Source organism: Mandrillus leucophaeus, unplaced genomic scaffold, assembly GCF_000951045.1.
Source record: "Mandrillus leucophaeus isolate KB7577 unplaced genomic scaffold, Mleu.le_1.0 Scaffold453, whole genome shotgun sequence".
NCBI classification, from domain to species: domain Eukaryota; kingdom Metazoa; phylum Chordata; class Mammalia; order Primates; family Cercopithecidae; genus Mandrillus; species Mandrillus leucophaeus.
The window spans coordinates 29,431-44,154 of record NW_012104843.1 but is presented as its reverse complement, the minus strand read 5'-3'; the positions used below and the strand labels follow the sequence as shown (position 1 = coordinate 44,154).

Sequence of the window (14,724 nt, the reverse complement as noted above, 5' to 3'; positions counted from 1 at the left end):
GTAATCCCAGCACTTTGGGAGGCTGAGGCAGGAGGATTACTTGAGCCCTGGGGTTAAGAGACCAGCCTGAGCAACATGGCGAAACCCTGTCTCTACAAAAGCCGGGTGTGGTGGCGCATGCCTGTAGTCCCAGCTACTTGGAAGGCTGGGATGAGAGAGTCACCTGGCCTTGGGAAGTCAATGCTGCAGTGAGTTGTGATCGTGCCACTGCACTCCAGCCTGGGTGACAAAGCGAAACTCTGTCTCTCAAAAAAAAAAGAAGATACCAAGCTCTCCACTCTTTCTTGTCTTCCTCAGGAGAAGGGCAGTGGGAGCGCAGAAAGGCCGTGTGTTGGCAGCATGCTCAGGTGGCTCAGTGAGTTGTCACCTCCATTTTCATTTTCCTATATGAGCCACATCCTCTGAGCAATAAGAGCCCCCTGACAAGCCGTGAGGTGGACACGACGTACCTCAGCTGTATCCCTGTTGGCATCAGGCAGCGCCATGACCATGAGGTGTAAGGCTTGAAACTGTACTTTGACGTGAGGCCCTCCTAACAAGAAAACAGAAATAGGCATACATTTTAAATAACCCTGATGCATCCCGACAGCATTTCTTGCTAGCATCTGGTGGCACAGGAGGGCTCCTGACAGCTTGTGGTGGTAAAGACTCAGGTTTTGTGCCCAGCAATGTAAATTTCTTCACTTGGACAGGCGCCTCCGTCCATCAAGTTCCTTTTCCTATCCCACCATGCCATTGTTGAGGCAGGTGGCCAACGAGATCCTCAGAATAATTCTGAAGTTGGATAGCACTTCCCTTTCAAAGTACTTTCACAGACCTTCCCTTCCTTTAATACTATAAATAGAAGTAAAGCTCAATATAAGAGAAAAAAAATCTTGCTTCCATATAATGAGGCAGAAAAGTGTAAGTATTAGGAACACAGATTTAGAACCAGGTTCCAATCCTGGTCTACTATTTAGTCGCTGTGTGACCTGGGGCAGGTTATTTAATCTACTTGATTATCTGTATCTACTTGATTATCTGTAAAATAGGAATAGTCATTGTACCTACCTCACAGGCTGTTATGAGGATTAAATGAGTTAATATAGGTAGAGTGCTTAAATCAGTACCTGTACATAGTTATCTTTCTACATGTTTGCTCTTTTTTTTTTTTTTTTTTTTTTTTACGATCTATGACACTTATTCTAGATCTTTCATGGACGCTTAGGGAAGGTGACGACTGTAGTTGGATCTTTGGAGATTGTTGAGGATTTTCTTCCTCAATAATGACACAAGATGGCGCCAGAGGGTTGGCATTTATACTCTGGGATTCCATCCACAGCTGGATAATCCACGACCAGCTGTGCTGAAAATTTAGAATACACCAGAGAATCTAGGCTTTCCTTTGTCCCTCTGTATTCTCTTCAAAATGGTGTCTTGGTGGGGAGTTCCTGTAGGAAAGCATTATGTTCAGGAATCTCTGGGGAGTTCTCCAGTTGAAGGAAAATCTATCTGTTTCTATTCAGTGGCTGGAAGGCAGTCAGCTGCCGGTGAAGTTAACTGAGCTGTACAGCAGTGGAAACACTTGTGACAAGCTACTAGGTTACTGGAGCTGTGTGTGCTAGAGTTCAGGAGTAGATGACAAGTGTATACAACCAAGTCATATGGCGAGAGAGGGAGGATCATATTGTTGAAGAAAAATCCACGTGTGGATTTGTAGATACTTGTATCAAATTTATAATGACACAGGTCCAGGATGTTACTGAAAACAGCAAATACAGGTTGATGTGAGCTTGCCTGAATAATAGAAACTTTAAGAGCAAGTCTCAGTGCAAAGCATTTAGGGGCAGATAAGACATTATGTTAGTGCATAAACTGCAGTCTGAGAACGGTCTCTAATCTTCCAATGCAATTAAAAAAACAAACAAACAAACAACTCTGGGGGGAAAAAAACCAAGAGACGCAGATACAGGCTTGGGACCACTGTGTGTCCATTAATTTCAGAGAAATTATGAAACTCTTTTAAGATTAAGTTTAATTTTGCAAATATTCCCTTTTCATTTTACTTAGGAAACACTGTTTTGTGGTTAATAGTTTTGTAGTTAATTCATTTAATACATCCCAGCCACGAGTATTCCCTCTCCTGAGGTCGTTATTTCCCCAGAAAGTTACTAAGCAAGTAATGAAAGCATCCGAGGCTTGATTGATGAACTACTAGTCCTTAATTTTACAGTCAAGGTTGGGGTCAAGTTTGAACAGAGAAAGTAATATTAGTGGGAAAGGCTCTGTGTTCTCTGAGCTCCATCTGACGGTATTGAGAGGCACAGCTTAAACACACACACATGCACTTGTTCACAGTCCTCCCCTTCAGAAAATCTTGTTACAACTAGAGCTTACTTAGGTGGCAAAAAGGTCATTATTTCCTGCTGGTAGCAGGCCAGAACTCTGGGCTTCCTGCAGGGTTCGCTGGTATCAAATCAACCACCTGCAATATAGTATTTTTCACTTTCAAAGCTATACGAAGGAATGTGGACTCCTTTTTGAACCCTTTCAGGATATTTCTCAGAACCTCTCCCTTCAGTGAAATGTACTGGCTGCAGTCAGATAGGCAGCAATGATGATGCAGCATGCAGTAAATGCTACACAGAAGGTAATTTGTCTCTGAAAAGTGCGTCACACAACATTTCTGAAAATTACAAAGTCATACAGATTAGGTCTTAAGTGAAGTATTTGGGTAAAAGCACAAAAACTATGAAGTATGTTTTGTAACTGACAGGGAATCATTTGGCATGGTTTGAACATAAGGATTGAATATTTTGGAAGATGAAAATTAATATATTCATATACCCTTCTTAAATATGATTCTCTGAACAGATCTGGAATTAGAGGTTTTGAATCCTCCTTACACAATTCAAAATACCAAAAAACAAAAACAAATGAGTGATCCAGAGATGGAAGACCCTAATTCTGGTATAAACTTCACCCAAACCTCTGGCTGAGCCCCAAACCATGTGTGTGGGGTAACACGGCAAAGGACTGAACAACTGAACAGAGAATCAAGCTCCTGCCCAAAAGACCACTGGCAATTTGAGTCCAGCCAAGCAAACTGCCTGCTTCAAAGAGCAACAATAGAAAAAGAAACCAAACAACATTCTTTGGAGAAATACTTCAGAATCCATGGTCTCCAAACACTATATTCATAATGTTCGGAATAAGCTTTAAACTTACTTGACATACAAAGTAACAGGAAAGTGTAACCTACTCTTAGAGAAGACAGAGATCAACCCTGAGATATCCCAGGTGTTGGAACTAGCCAACAGGAATTTTTTTTTTTTTTTTTGAGACAAGAGTCTTGCTCTGTCGCCCAGGCTGGAGTGCAGTGGCGCGATCTCGGCTCAATTCTCCTGCCTCAGCCTCCCGAGTAGCTGGGACTATAGGCGCTCGCCACCATGCCCTGCTATAGAGACAGGGTTTCACCATGTTAGCCAGGATAGTCTCGATCTCCTGACCTTGTGATCCGCCCGCCTCGGCCTCCCAAAGTGCTGTGACTACAGGCGTGAGCCACTGCACCTGCTGCCAATTCTGAAGCAGCTATTGTACCTGTGCTCAATGCTGTGAAGGAAAATATGATTCTAATGCATGAAGAGATAGGTCACGTCAACAGAAAAACAAAAAGTATTCTAAAAGCACCAACTGAAAATTCTAGAACTGAAAAAATACAATATCTGAAATAAACATGAATGAAGGAAATTAGTAGCTCTTCTCTCTTAGCAAGTTTTTCTCATAAAATAAAAACAGTAAGCTTACAAAGAAAAGAGATACTAGTCACGGACAGCATGTGAATTAAAGCTTAGAAAACAACTGCCTTGCCTGCCTTATTCTGTTAAGACACAAAAGATTATTTTATGAATCTGGTTTAGTTAAAACATTCAAAGATTTAGAATCTACATATATTTTAGGACAGATTTTGTCACACAACTTAGGATCTATTATTTTCTTTCATTGTAATTTTAATGATTTTGTAGTTCTGGCCAAACTGCAGAAGATTGTAAACTGGCAGATACAGACATCACCTGTTAAGTCCACACAACATTTTAAAATTTAAATTAGTGGCTGGGCCAGGTATGGTGGCTCATGCCTATAATCTCAGCACTTTGGAGGGCGAGGTGGGGAGATCACTTGAGGCTAGGAGTTTGAGACAAGCCTGGCCAACATGGCAAAACCCCATCTCTACTAAAAATACAAGAATCAGCCAGGTGTGGTGGTGCACACCTGTAATCCCAGCTACTTGGGAGGCTGAGGCAGGAGAATCACTTGAATCCAGGGGGCGGAGGTTGCAATGAGCCAAGATTGCGCCACTGCACTCCAGCCTGGGCAACAGTGCAAGACTCTGTCTCAAACAAACAAAAAAAATTAGTGGCTGACATTCTCAAATTAGGTTTTCCCATTAAAGCCTGGATTTGGCTCTCAGTCTGGCACAGCAACCATTATCGAGAACCAAGCAGTGGTCAGTGTCTCTAGATGGGGTGTGTCCTCTCAGTTTGGACACAGACCTTTTCGGTCCATGTAGAATCAACATTTACTTAGCATGCTCATACATATTTAGACTTCTGACACCTGAACTCCCCAGGTTAACAGTTAAAGCCCCCACTATGTACCCCCATTCTACTTTTCCAAACTTTTCTCTTGTTACATCCTCCACAATATTCAACCTTTATGCTCAAACCATGCCAAATGATTCCTGTCAATTACGACACACACTTTATAATTTTTGTGCTTTTGCCCACACATTTCACTTAAAGGCCTAATCTATATGACTTTGTAATTTTCAGAAACGTGATGTGACTTTGTAATTTTCAGAGACAAATTATCTTCTGTGAAGTATTTATTGCATGCTGCATCATCAGACCTAGGACCTCAGATTTAAGAAAGAGAGTGATGTCCTATTTTTTGATGCATTACCACACACCAGGCTCTATTCTAAATGACTTCATTCAATATCCATGGCTACCCTGACAAGTAATTATGATCTGTAATTTACAGACGTAGTAACTGAGGCTCAGAAGGTTTGATTGCATGGCTAACAGATGGTGGCACAGGAATCCAAATCTCAAGAGCCTGGTCTTTCTGCAAACCCCTCTGCCTTTTAATGATTATAAAACCCTCTAAACCAGGCTTAAGTATATAAGTATGTAAGTAGGTGACTGTTTGCCATCAAACTTAATATTCCACTAAGCACTGTCAGGACACAGCAAATCTATACATGAGCACATTTGATTCAGCATCTCTCTTCTGCTCTCACTTTAATGACCTTATATCTTAGTGTATTCACATTTGACGTCTTCCACCTACTTTCCATTAGACTGATGAAGGCAGGTATGTATTCCACAGGGAAGAGAGAGGTGGGTAGTTCTCTGAAAAATGCTTTCAACATTACTGCAGCTTCTCTATGGCACATTTTGTCCCACTTAAATTTATCAGCATTAAACTTGGCATCAAGTTCTTCACGGTATTGCTGTAAATCAAGGAAAACAGTCAATATTCAATGCGTTTTTACCACGTGACCCCATTTTCCCCTTCCAAAACTGTTCTTACATAAAGTATTTTTATAAACAGACTGGTAAGGTAATGTCTCCTAAGAGTAATTTTTTTCAAAGGGATTAAGGGAAATAGCTATGTGAGGACGAATTTTTAAAAACAATTTTCTAAAATATTTAAAAGATAATGTTAATCTTGAAATAATTTTCTAATTCTACACAAATATAGAAGTTCTCTACTCTGATCACAGTTTCATTTCTGTGGTTTTGGCAGAATACCGCTATTCCCACATGATAAATACACTGTTGGATTCTGACAAAGTCTCCGTTCCCCCTATTTCATAATGCCTTCTGCTATCCTCTATTTCTAAATTAGATCAAGAAGGTTTGCCTCTTAGCCAGTTCACACACAGAATGAGAACTATCCCAACAAAGTAACTGTGACCTCACTGCAACATGCAAACCTATGACATCTTCCTGGAGCAGTGACAGCAAAGTTTTATTCCAAGACAGACACATGTCTTCCACATGTTTGCACGCTTGCCCAATCCTTCGTAAGCTTTGGAACACTGTGCAAATACTTTTAAAAAAATCTCTAAGCCTCCGTAAGTTCTACTTGGCTTACAAATTTTACATTATTAATTCATCTGATTATCAATGCCACTCAGGCTTCATGTTTCTTTTCAAAGGCAAACTCATTTTTTACTGCTCCTTTGAACTACAAGGTTTACCTATAATGCTAGCAGTTATAGTGAGTCTCCCAGCTGACACTAACGGCTCCAGAAAGGATACTTAGAAAGGGAACTCTAAAAGCTCTGTTTCTTTAAGACCTCTGCTTTATTCTCATGAGAAGCCTAATTTTTCTGGCCTTGAGCATGCACAGCCAGAGTCAGTGTGCACATCTGACCTTTTCCTAATAAGGATCAGCTCATTAACCAGCCAGCCATAATCACTCTCTTGGCTCCCAGAGCCTGCAAACTGGAGGTCCCTGGCAGCACAAGTTTCTTACAGAGATACACGTGAGTATGATGCACCCTCTAACCCCTACTGATAATATCAAAAGGAGATTTTCTTCTTGTCCTGGAGAAGCTTTCAATCTTACAGGAATACTTCAGCTAATCAAGAAACGCTTTGGTGATAAATACACTTTACAAAATCTTAAGCATAAATATAAAGTTCTTTCTAGAATGAAAGATATAGAGTGGGCTCTGAAAAGAGGAGGATGTATGAGATCCATTCTTTGCCTTTCGGTGTCCTGTAATCTAGTGGGTGGGACTATTTCATGGGCTGATATTACGAATTCAGAGTGCACATGCTGTAAGAAAAGTCATGTATTGGTGCTATGCAGCCAGGAAAGAGAGGAGTCAAACGCTGCTAGGGCCAAGTCTTGAGGATTACAGGAGAGAGGAAATCGAAGGGGATCCTGCTCAAGCAGTGATACAAATGCCAGCAGATCCAGTGTCTGCGGAACTCCAGTTCATTCAGCCTTGCTGGCACATCAAGGGCAAGGAATGAGGCTGGAGAGCAGCCAGCGCCAGTGCTAAGGGGACTAGCCTTCACCCTGTAGGCAATGAGGCAGACTGGAACATCTCTAAGCACAGGAACGGCAAGGGTAAATTTATCTTTTCTGACAGCCAGATGGGAAAATGATTTGGGGGAGCGTGGAGCTTGGCACAGGTCAGGTGGGTGGAAGCAAGTGACAGGCAAAGAACCCAGTTATCAGGCCACGGCACCACTTCCAGGAACGGATAACTAAGGACTAATCTGGATAAACAGTTGTAGGACAGAAAGGAGAGGAGGCATTTAAGAAATGCCCAGGAGGGAAAATTCTCAAGAATCAGTGATGGATTGAATATGAGACTCAGAGGGAGAAATAATCATCAGAGATGATTTTCCAAGATGATTTCCATCTGATTTGTAATGGCAGATGGCAGTGTTGTTAACAGGAAAAATACAGGAGGAGGAGTAAGCATTTCCCATCAATCGCCTGGTACCACTGTGCACAGGAAGCACCAGCGAGAGGAGAAGAATTCAAATTCATTTTCCACATACCTCTGCCAAAGGAATCTATCTGAATCACGAATGTGGCCATCCTAACCTGTGAGTAGTGCCCGGTCACCTAAGGGGCAACAGGGCACCTGGGTCAAGGGCAGGTGCTACAACCAGATCCTTTAGGATTTTATCCTGACTCTGCAGCTGACTAGGGTATGGTCTGTGCTTCAAGCTTCCCAATGTACAACGGAACATTAAAACGACATTCCCAAGATCAAAACAAGTGGCAGGTCCTGCTGACAGCTCCCAATAAACGCTGCACTGACTGCTTGCCCCTCCCCCACTCTCAGGTCTCTTCTAACCCGCAGTGTCATTACTATGGGAACCCCACACGTATGCGGTGTGACTGTTTAGGGAATAATACCGCGTCATCTTGTCTGGATGGCTGGTATAAAGCAACGCTGAGAGAAAGAATGTCTGTTTTTTGGTTCTGAACAGAGCTGACCTATATATGGTGGTCCCAATGTGAAACCATATCAACCAGGTGTGAGTTTACCTTGCCAAAGACAGGGAGCACTTAGAGGTTCCGAAGCCCTGTTTTTCTGACCCCTGTTACTGAGAGCACTAGGCAAGGATGAGAAGTCTTGTCATTAAAACTCCCTTCAGCAAAAATGCAACCTGACTCTATTTTGGAGGTAGTTTTATACAAATGCAAATGACCAGCCTAAATAAGCCAGGTGAGGTAATTATAAAACATTTAGAACAGCCTTGGAATGATTCGAACTAGTCAAAAAAGAAAAACTCGCATGTCAAACAGTCTGTCTCTTTCCATAAAATATATTCCCCGGTGTTTGGCTCAAATTTCTGTCATTTTTGAAAGAAAATCATTGCAAACACCAACCAAAGCATTAAATTGGTTCCAAATGAGCTGAGGCCTCGAGTCTGGGACTTGGCTCCGCAGCTGCGTGTTCCCTGTTTGGCTAAAACCAGCAGCTTCCTCCCAGGGTTGCTTCTCTGTCAGCCTCCCCAAGCATTTAAAGCACAAAGCCAGGCCAGACCGTTCACAGTAATGATACACTAGCGGACCACAGGGCTGGAATCATCGACGTGGTTCAATTCGAGGATAATTATAATGGAGTTTTTAGTAGTTCAGTGGATGAATTACAAAAAAGGAGGTAGCTTAAATAAAAAGCTTGAATGAAGGAGAGGAATAAAGAGCCCTTTAACGCATCACGTTTCAATGTCTTTCTAACTGCAGTGTTTCCCGGTTTCTGTTCACTTGCCCAGATTTCTTTCACATTGGCCTTCCTGGGGCTCAAACCATGAAAACATCTGGATTACATTTTCCACTAATAAGTGATGGAATAAATAGGCTGAAACTACGTAAAACTGGGAAGAAAAAAGACTTTGACCTATATGTGGTCCAGGAATGCATGTGCCTATAAGAACATTCTGAAGGAATGATTAGCCTTTGAGAAGCATTTTTCAGTGGAAGATTAGACAAAGAAAGGTAACTGCTGCTATGACATTAAACTTTGTGCACATAAGACATGCCCTGTAATGTTTTCTCCTTTTGGTGATTTAGAAACAAGACATTTAAATCATATCCATTATGCATGTTATACACCCATGCATGCGTGTGTACACACGCACGCGCGTGCACACACACACAGAGGAACCAGGAAGAACATATGCAAATAGTTTCCCAATTATGGACAGAGGTTTCAAGAGATGGAATATGTTTCTGTTTAGGAAATTTCTTTCTTTCATTTTGGTTCTCTGACTCTACAGATATAACCAAAGATTTAACCAAAATAAGTAACGGTTTTCATCCTTACGTGTAGGATACATCTGTTTAGAAGAGTATGTAGGAACCAAACACACGAGAAATGGAGACAAAAAGCAGATTCAACTTAGAAAGCATAAACCTCAAGGAGCCGTTGGGCTTCTCCCTGCCTTCCACAAGAACTTGTGCCAGCATTCAGCCAACTCCACTCTCAGGGAAGTCGTAACCCCTCAACATGCCCGGAGCCCTGAGTCCTGGTGCCCTGCTCTGACCTCCCTTCATGGAAGACCTCGCCCTCATGTGCAAAAGCTCAGGTAGCAGACTCCCCCAGCTGCAGGCCCCTTCCAGATGTGGCTCAGCCATATTTTCTGCAGGAAGCCCCAGCCCACGACGGAGGGAGGCACGGGTACTAGGGCCTGGCCCATTCTGCCCAGCACACAGCTCCTCCACGATTAGGAATTGTCAGACCTGCACCGTGGTCAGAGCCTCACCCCAGCCAATCCTGATTCCTGCCCCTTTCATCCTGCAGAAGCAGTACTGCCATGACCCTCCTCTGCTCCTCACCCATCTCAGCATCTGCTTTCTGGAGGATCCAATAGACACAGCCTATCTATTCTCAGTTTCCACTTAGAAAAACCTCTCATCACACTTCTATATAAAAACTGTGAGACTGATACAAATAGAATTTCCCAAAGCATGTACCAAAATGAATTAATGAAGAGACGCTGTTTTGCCTCTACAAATGTCTTTTTGATAAACATTACCACATTTGTTTTCCCCTGCCCCGAGACTGTTTGCTCAGGGATCCATCTTTTAAAACTGCTCAGGTTTTCACATTTGCAAGCCAGGGAGTGATCCAACTGCAGGAAGGAGCTCTCCATGGTGGATGCCTACCACAGACACAGTGGGATGTTTTGGTGGATTTTTATGAGAAAACCTTTTCTTTTCTAATAATTCTTTGCGCTATTATACTGTAGAGTTGGCCACCTCATGGAAGTAAGAAAGCAAAGGAAGAAGATTCACACTGAACAACTGGTTTTAGATGTGGATGTTAACATTACCGTAAGTGGAACTGGGCTTTGGAACTGCTGAGTGAGTATTCTAGTGGTTATATAGCCACTGTTACAAATTCCTGTAAGAGCTTTCACTAAAGGGAGAGCCAAGGAATGTTTAAACCAACGAATGATGGAAATAAAGGCTCATATAACATTGGCTTAGTGAATTTCATGGCTGAGAGGAACACAACAAACTAAGGTGTTTAACCTCCAAAACAGTGGTGAGACATTTCAACTTTTCCAAACTAAAGGCAAGCAGCAGTTTTTTATGGTGAATTGATGTGCTATTTCATTGTTGTTTTTGGTTTTTTAATGTTTCTGCCTTGATTTTTAAAATTCTGGATCATGAAAACACTCTGGAACAAACATGTTACCACAGGTACCAAGGAATACTAGGAAGGACCAAGTGATGATCTAATAAACAACAACAAAGACTAGATACCCGATGCTTATGTGAACGGGGTCTAGCTAGCTTAGAACTCTACCTAGGAAGAGACAAAATGTTCAGTACCTTGACTTTAGCAGTACATCCCGAAAGTCGAAAAATTCCTTCAGATTCCAGACCTGATTCCTCAACTTTCTCAAAAAACTAGAAAGCAATGATAGATTACAAGAATTAGTGCCTCTGTGATCGTAAACATATAAAACAGTAACAATGATGACATGAATCAATAAGTGACCAAGCATATACGTGCCTGACGCTTGAATGCTGTTAAATGTTCATAACCATCCTATGCTGCCAACATTATCCTCCAACATGCAAATGAGAAAGTAGAGATTTATAGTAGTTACACAACTTTCCCGAGATCAACCTTGTAAGTAATGGCACCGACTCGTTTGCGCTCTTAACCACCTCTAAAATTACAGATACCTCTTCGCCATTTTTAAGATCTGATTACTATAACTCTCTCTGCAGACTGATCAGTAACAAAAGATTCTAAATCTACTGTCATTGGTTGCAGTCACTCTGACTAAGAAACGGTAGGAATTCTAGATGTCTGATCAAGGAGTTTAGACGGGGTAAAGATTAATAGCTTTCACGAGTTCTAAGGATGGTGATGGGTGTTAAAAAAGTGATAAACACTACCATGTACTGTGCACTGATTATGTGTAAGATCCTATTCTCAGTCCTTTACCTACATTAACGCATCTAATCCTCACAATAACCCTATGAGGTAGGTACTCTCGTTACCCCTATTCTACTGCTAAGGAGTCTAAGGAAAACAGTTCAATTCGCTGTAATAAAGCAGCTCACAGTGCATCTCTTGAAAGGATAATAACTTGGCCAAGTTCACCCAGTAAGAAGGGGATCCAGCGTCTCTGCTATTTTCCTTTCAAGAAATGATGGTGGATGGTGCCTGGAACTAAGGTAATTCTTTTAGGTACGGAGACAAATAGATATTTAGGAAGAAGAAACATGTCTGTAAGAAAAGCCTGTCTTGTAGGAGCGGGAGAGTACTATCTTGAGGTGTCGTAGTGAGGAACACTTAACATCCAGTAGTAATAACAACTAACATGTTGCTAATATGATATAAATCCAGATTTAGTTCAACTAGCACTTATTGAGTACTTTCTATTTGCTAAGTTCTATGCTAGATTTTTGTACCTACACAGTATTATAAACTCATGTGCTGAATCGTCTTTGATTTTGATGAATATTTTAAACTCTGTCCTTCACATACAGGACAAAATGCTGGTTTTAATGAAGGAAAGAAAATCTCAGCGTCACCATGGACTCTGGACTTTGCTATACGCTCTGCTCCTGTTCCCACTCCACCTCTTGCTGACTGTGTGTCCTGGGTAAGTTATCTCACTCTTCTATCCCTCAGTTGCCTCATCAGTAAAAGGGCAATGGTAACACCAGCCTCCTTGGGCTGCTCCGTGCTGACTAGACATGACATTACATAAACAGCACTGGCACAGCCCTGCCTAGGGAAGTCACCCACAGACGGCCCGTGTGTCCAAAGGTGTTGCTTGCATCCTTTGGCCATCTGGGTGCCATCTTCCTGGCTCCTATCTCCAGCCAATCAGTCACCTGACTTGAGAATTATCTCATTTTGAGGCACTGGTAACAAAATAGAGGAAGTTAAACAAGTGATGTACGATTAGCAGTGTCAGGTAAGTATATGCTTCTTAGACAGTATTTATCATTTTTATCATTTAAAAACTTGATTTAAAATTCAACAAGATTTGTGTTAAGGACTAGGAGTTTTAATTGTGCCACTGGATGTCACTGTTGAATAAATGCATACTTAGGTAAAAACCAGTGTAAATTGTTGGCTATAAAACAACATGACTTAAAAGTAAATCAGGTATTCAGCAACAATAGTCACAGAGACATCAGCATTTCATAGTTCAGATAACACCACCTTCAAAACCTCCTTCCACCCAAATTATTCTCTTTGTCTAACTGTATCCTATCTGACCAGACACACAGGAAAAAGGCCGGAACATGCTGGCTTTTAGATTTTATTAAACTTGGTTTGGAAAATTGATAAAATGATTACACATATACATATTTTTAAAACCCAGCCTATGCTGTATCTCAGCAAGTATTTGTATGGTTTATATATGCATGGTGATAATTAATGGTCATCTTTATCTAGACAGAATAATCAAATACACACATTCATAGGTGCAAATAACATTTGAAAAAATATTGGAAAAAAATGTGACTGTTTGTGCCCTGGGTCAGAACATCTGTGTCCATCACCTGATGTGTTATGAGCAAATAAAACGTAACAGGCTCCAAAAGAATGCAGCAAGGCCAACTCGTCCAGGAGCCATGGGCTGTTACGCGGTTCATGGAATAAAGCTGAAAATCACCAGGGGCCTGGGCCCTAATAGGGCGACAGTGTCTTTAAATCTAAAAGAAAATTTATTTTTTTGGGTTTACAAAGTAACAAATCATAAGCATGAAGGCTCTGTGAATTCCCCTTTCGTTTGCCTGCTACTCACTTTTTGTAATACCAGGGGAACTTTCACTCCAGGGTCTTTCTTTCGGTCACTGTCCAGGAGGACCGTAAGCGGAACTCCAAAAATCCCATTGTCTTCATTGTGAGCCAGTAAAGGGAGAAAGAAAAAAGAATCAGAAAAGCATTATCATTCCACTGTGTCAAAGTGTTAAAGCCAGAAGCAGTCAGTCTTCTTAGTTACCTCGTCCTTTTACTTTCTCTGTTTTGTTTCTTTTCAGTTGAATTCCAAAGGCATCAAAAAAGGCAGTCAATTCAATGAGAGAGAGATGGCGGATTTTCTTCATGTCTTCAGCAGACAGATCTCCTGCTTCAGTTAAGCCAAATCTGGTTTTCTGAACAATAAATTTCTAAAACACACAGTGAAGGCATTTATTTTTTCTGGTAAAGGAAAATTATTATACCTTCACTCAAATGCCACCTGGACACTCTGAATCTATGCAGTAGAACATGTTCTTTGCAAAATATCTCTAAGGAGCATGCTGCATCCTAGAAATATGAATATGTGGTTTAGAACATTTGCAGATCACCACTATGCTAATTAGAAGCAAAACAGCCGTCTAAAGTATATGATAACATTGCCATCGCAACTGCGAGGACTGCCTTCTTTACAAGGAACACCCGATATAGTCAAACAACATACATGTCAGGCACCACATGGAATGCACACAACATGGCCCTTAATTGGAACTACATGTGACACACACATACCAGGAAACACACCTAAGGTATATCCCAGGAGAGCGCCAAACGTGGTTTTTTTTCCTTCTTGGACAGTCAATCTTTAAATCAAGGTTTATCTATCCCATACTGCACACTTTAGGAAACTCCCAGTTTAAACTGATTATATATGCTTGCTGAGACAACAGCTATTCTACCATAAAAATTAAATTTAAATGATTCCAAATTCTTAAAAAAGCAAAATACAGAGAAAGTGCAAATAATCCTACTATGATTTTGAAGACAATGAGACTGACATATTCTCCATTTTCACACTAAGAAACAAAAGACACTAAAACAACAACAACAGCAACAAATCCTCCAACGATGCAGAAATATTGTGATGAATGTAAGCAGCAAGACCTTTTAGAAGCAAAAGATTGTTCTTATGTAATACCCACAGGTTCACTTTGCCCTCAGAAAGAGTGGTATTGAAAAAAATGCTGAAGTAAACCAAAAAAACCCAAACCCATAGATAAAATTATAAACACTTAAATTTAAATTATAAAGCTTTAAGTTCACATTTTCCAAAGCAGTTTCCCAAATTGGAGCTTCCTTGGGGTAGTCAAAGAATCTATCCATTAATTCATTCCTTTATTCATTCAATAATTGCTCCTTGGAACCTCAAGTATTTAAAAATAAAACAAAATGTAGGATGTGGTTTGGGGCATGCCTTGTGCTAT

The 14,724-nt window shown here is 41.1% G+C and overlaps 1 protein-coding gene across 2 annotated transcripts in view; it reads right to left on the bottom strand.

The window, feature by feature from the left end:
• The window catches only part of ARHGAP28 (Rho GTPase activating protein 28), a 59,915-nt gene that overhangs the window by 23,645 nt on the left and 21,546 nt on the right, over positions 1-14,724 (bottom strand). For both annotated transcript variants that reach the window (XM_011994355.1, XM_011994356.1), the window contains 5 exons: positions 13,506-13,671; positions 13,308-13,399; positions 10,861-10,938; positions 5,332-5,494; positions 450-532 (listed from right to left, as the gene is read on the bottom strand). In XM_011994355.1, coding sequence (XP_011849745.1) covers positions 450-532; positions 5,332-5,494; positions 10,861-10,938; positions 13,308-13,399; positions 13,506-13,671 — 582 coding nt within the window. The remainder of the gene's footprint in view (positions 1-449; positions 533-5,331; positions 5,495-10,860; positions 10,939-13,307; positions 13,400-13,505; positions 13,672-14,724) is intronic.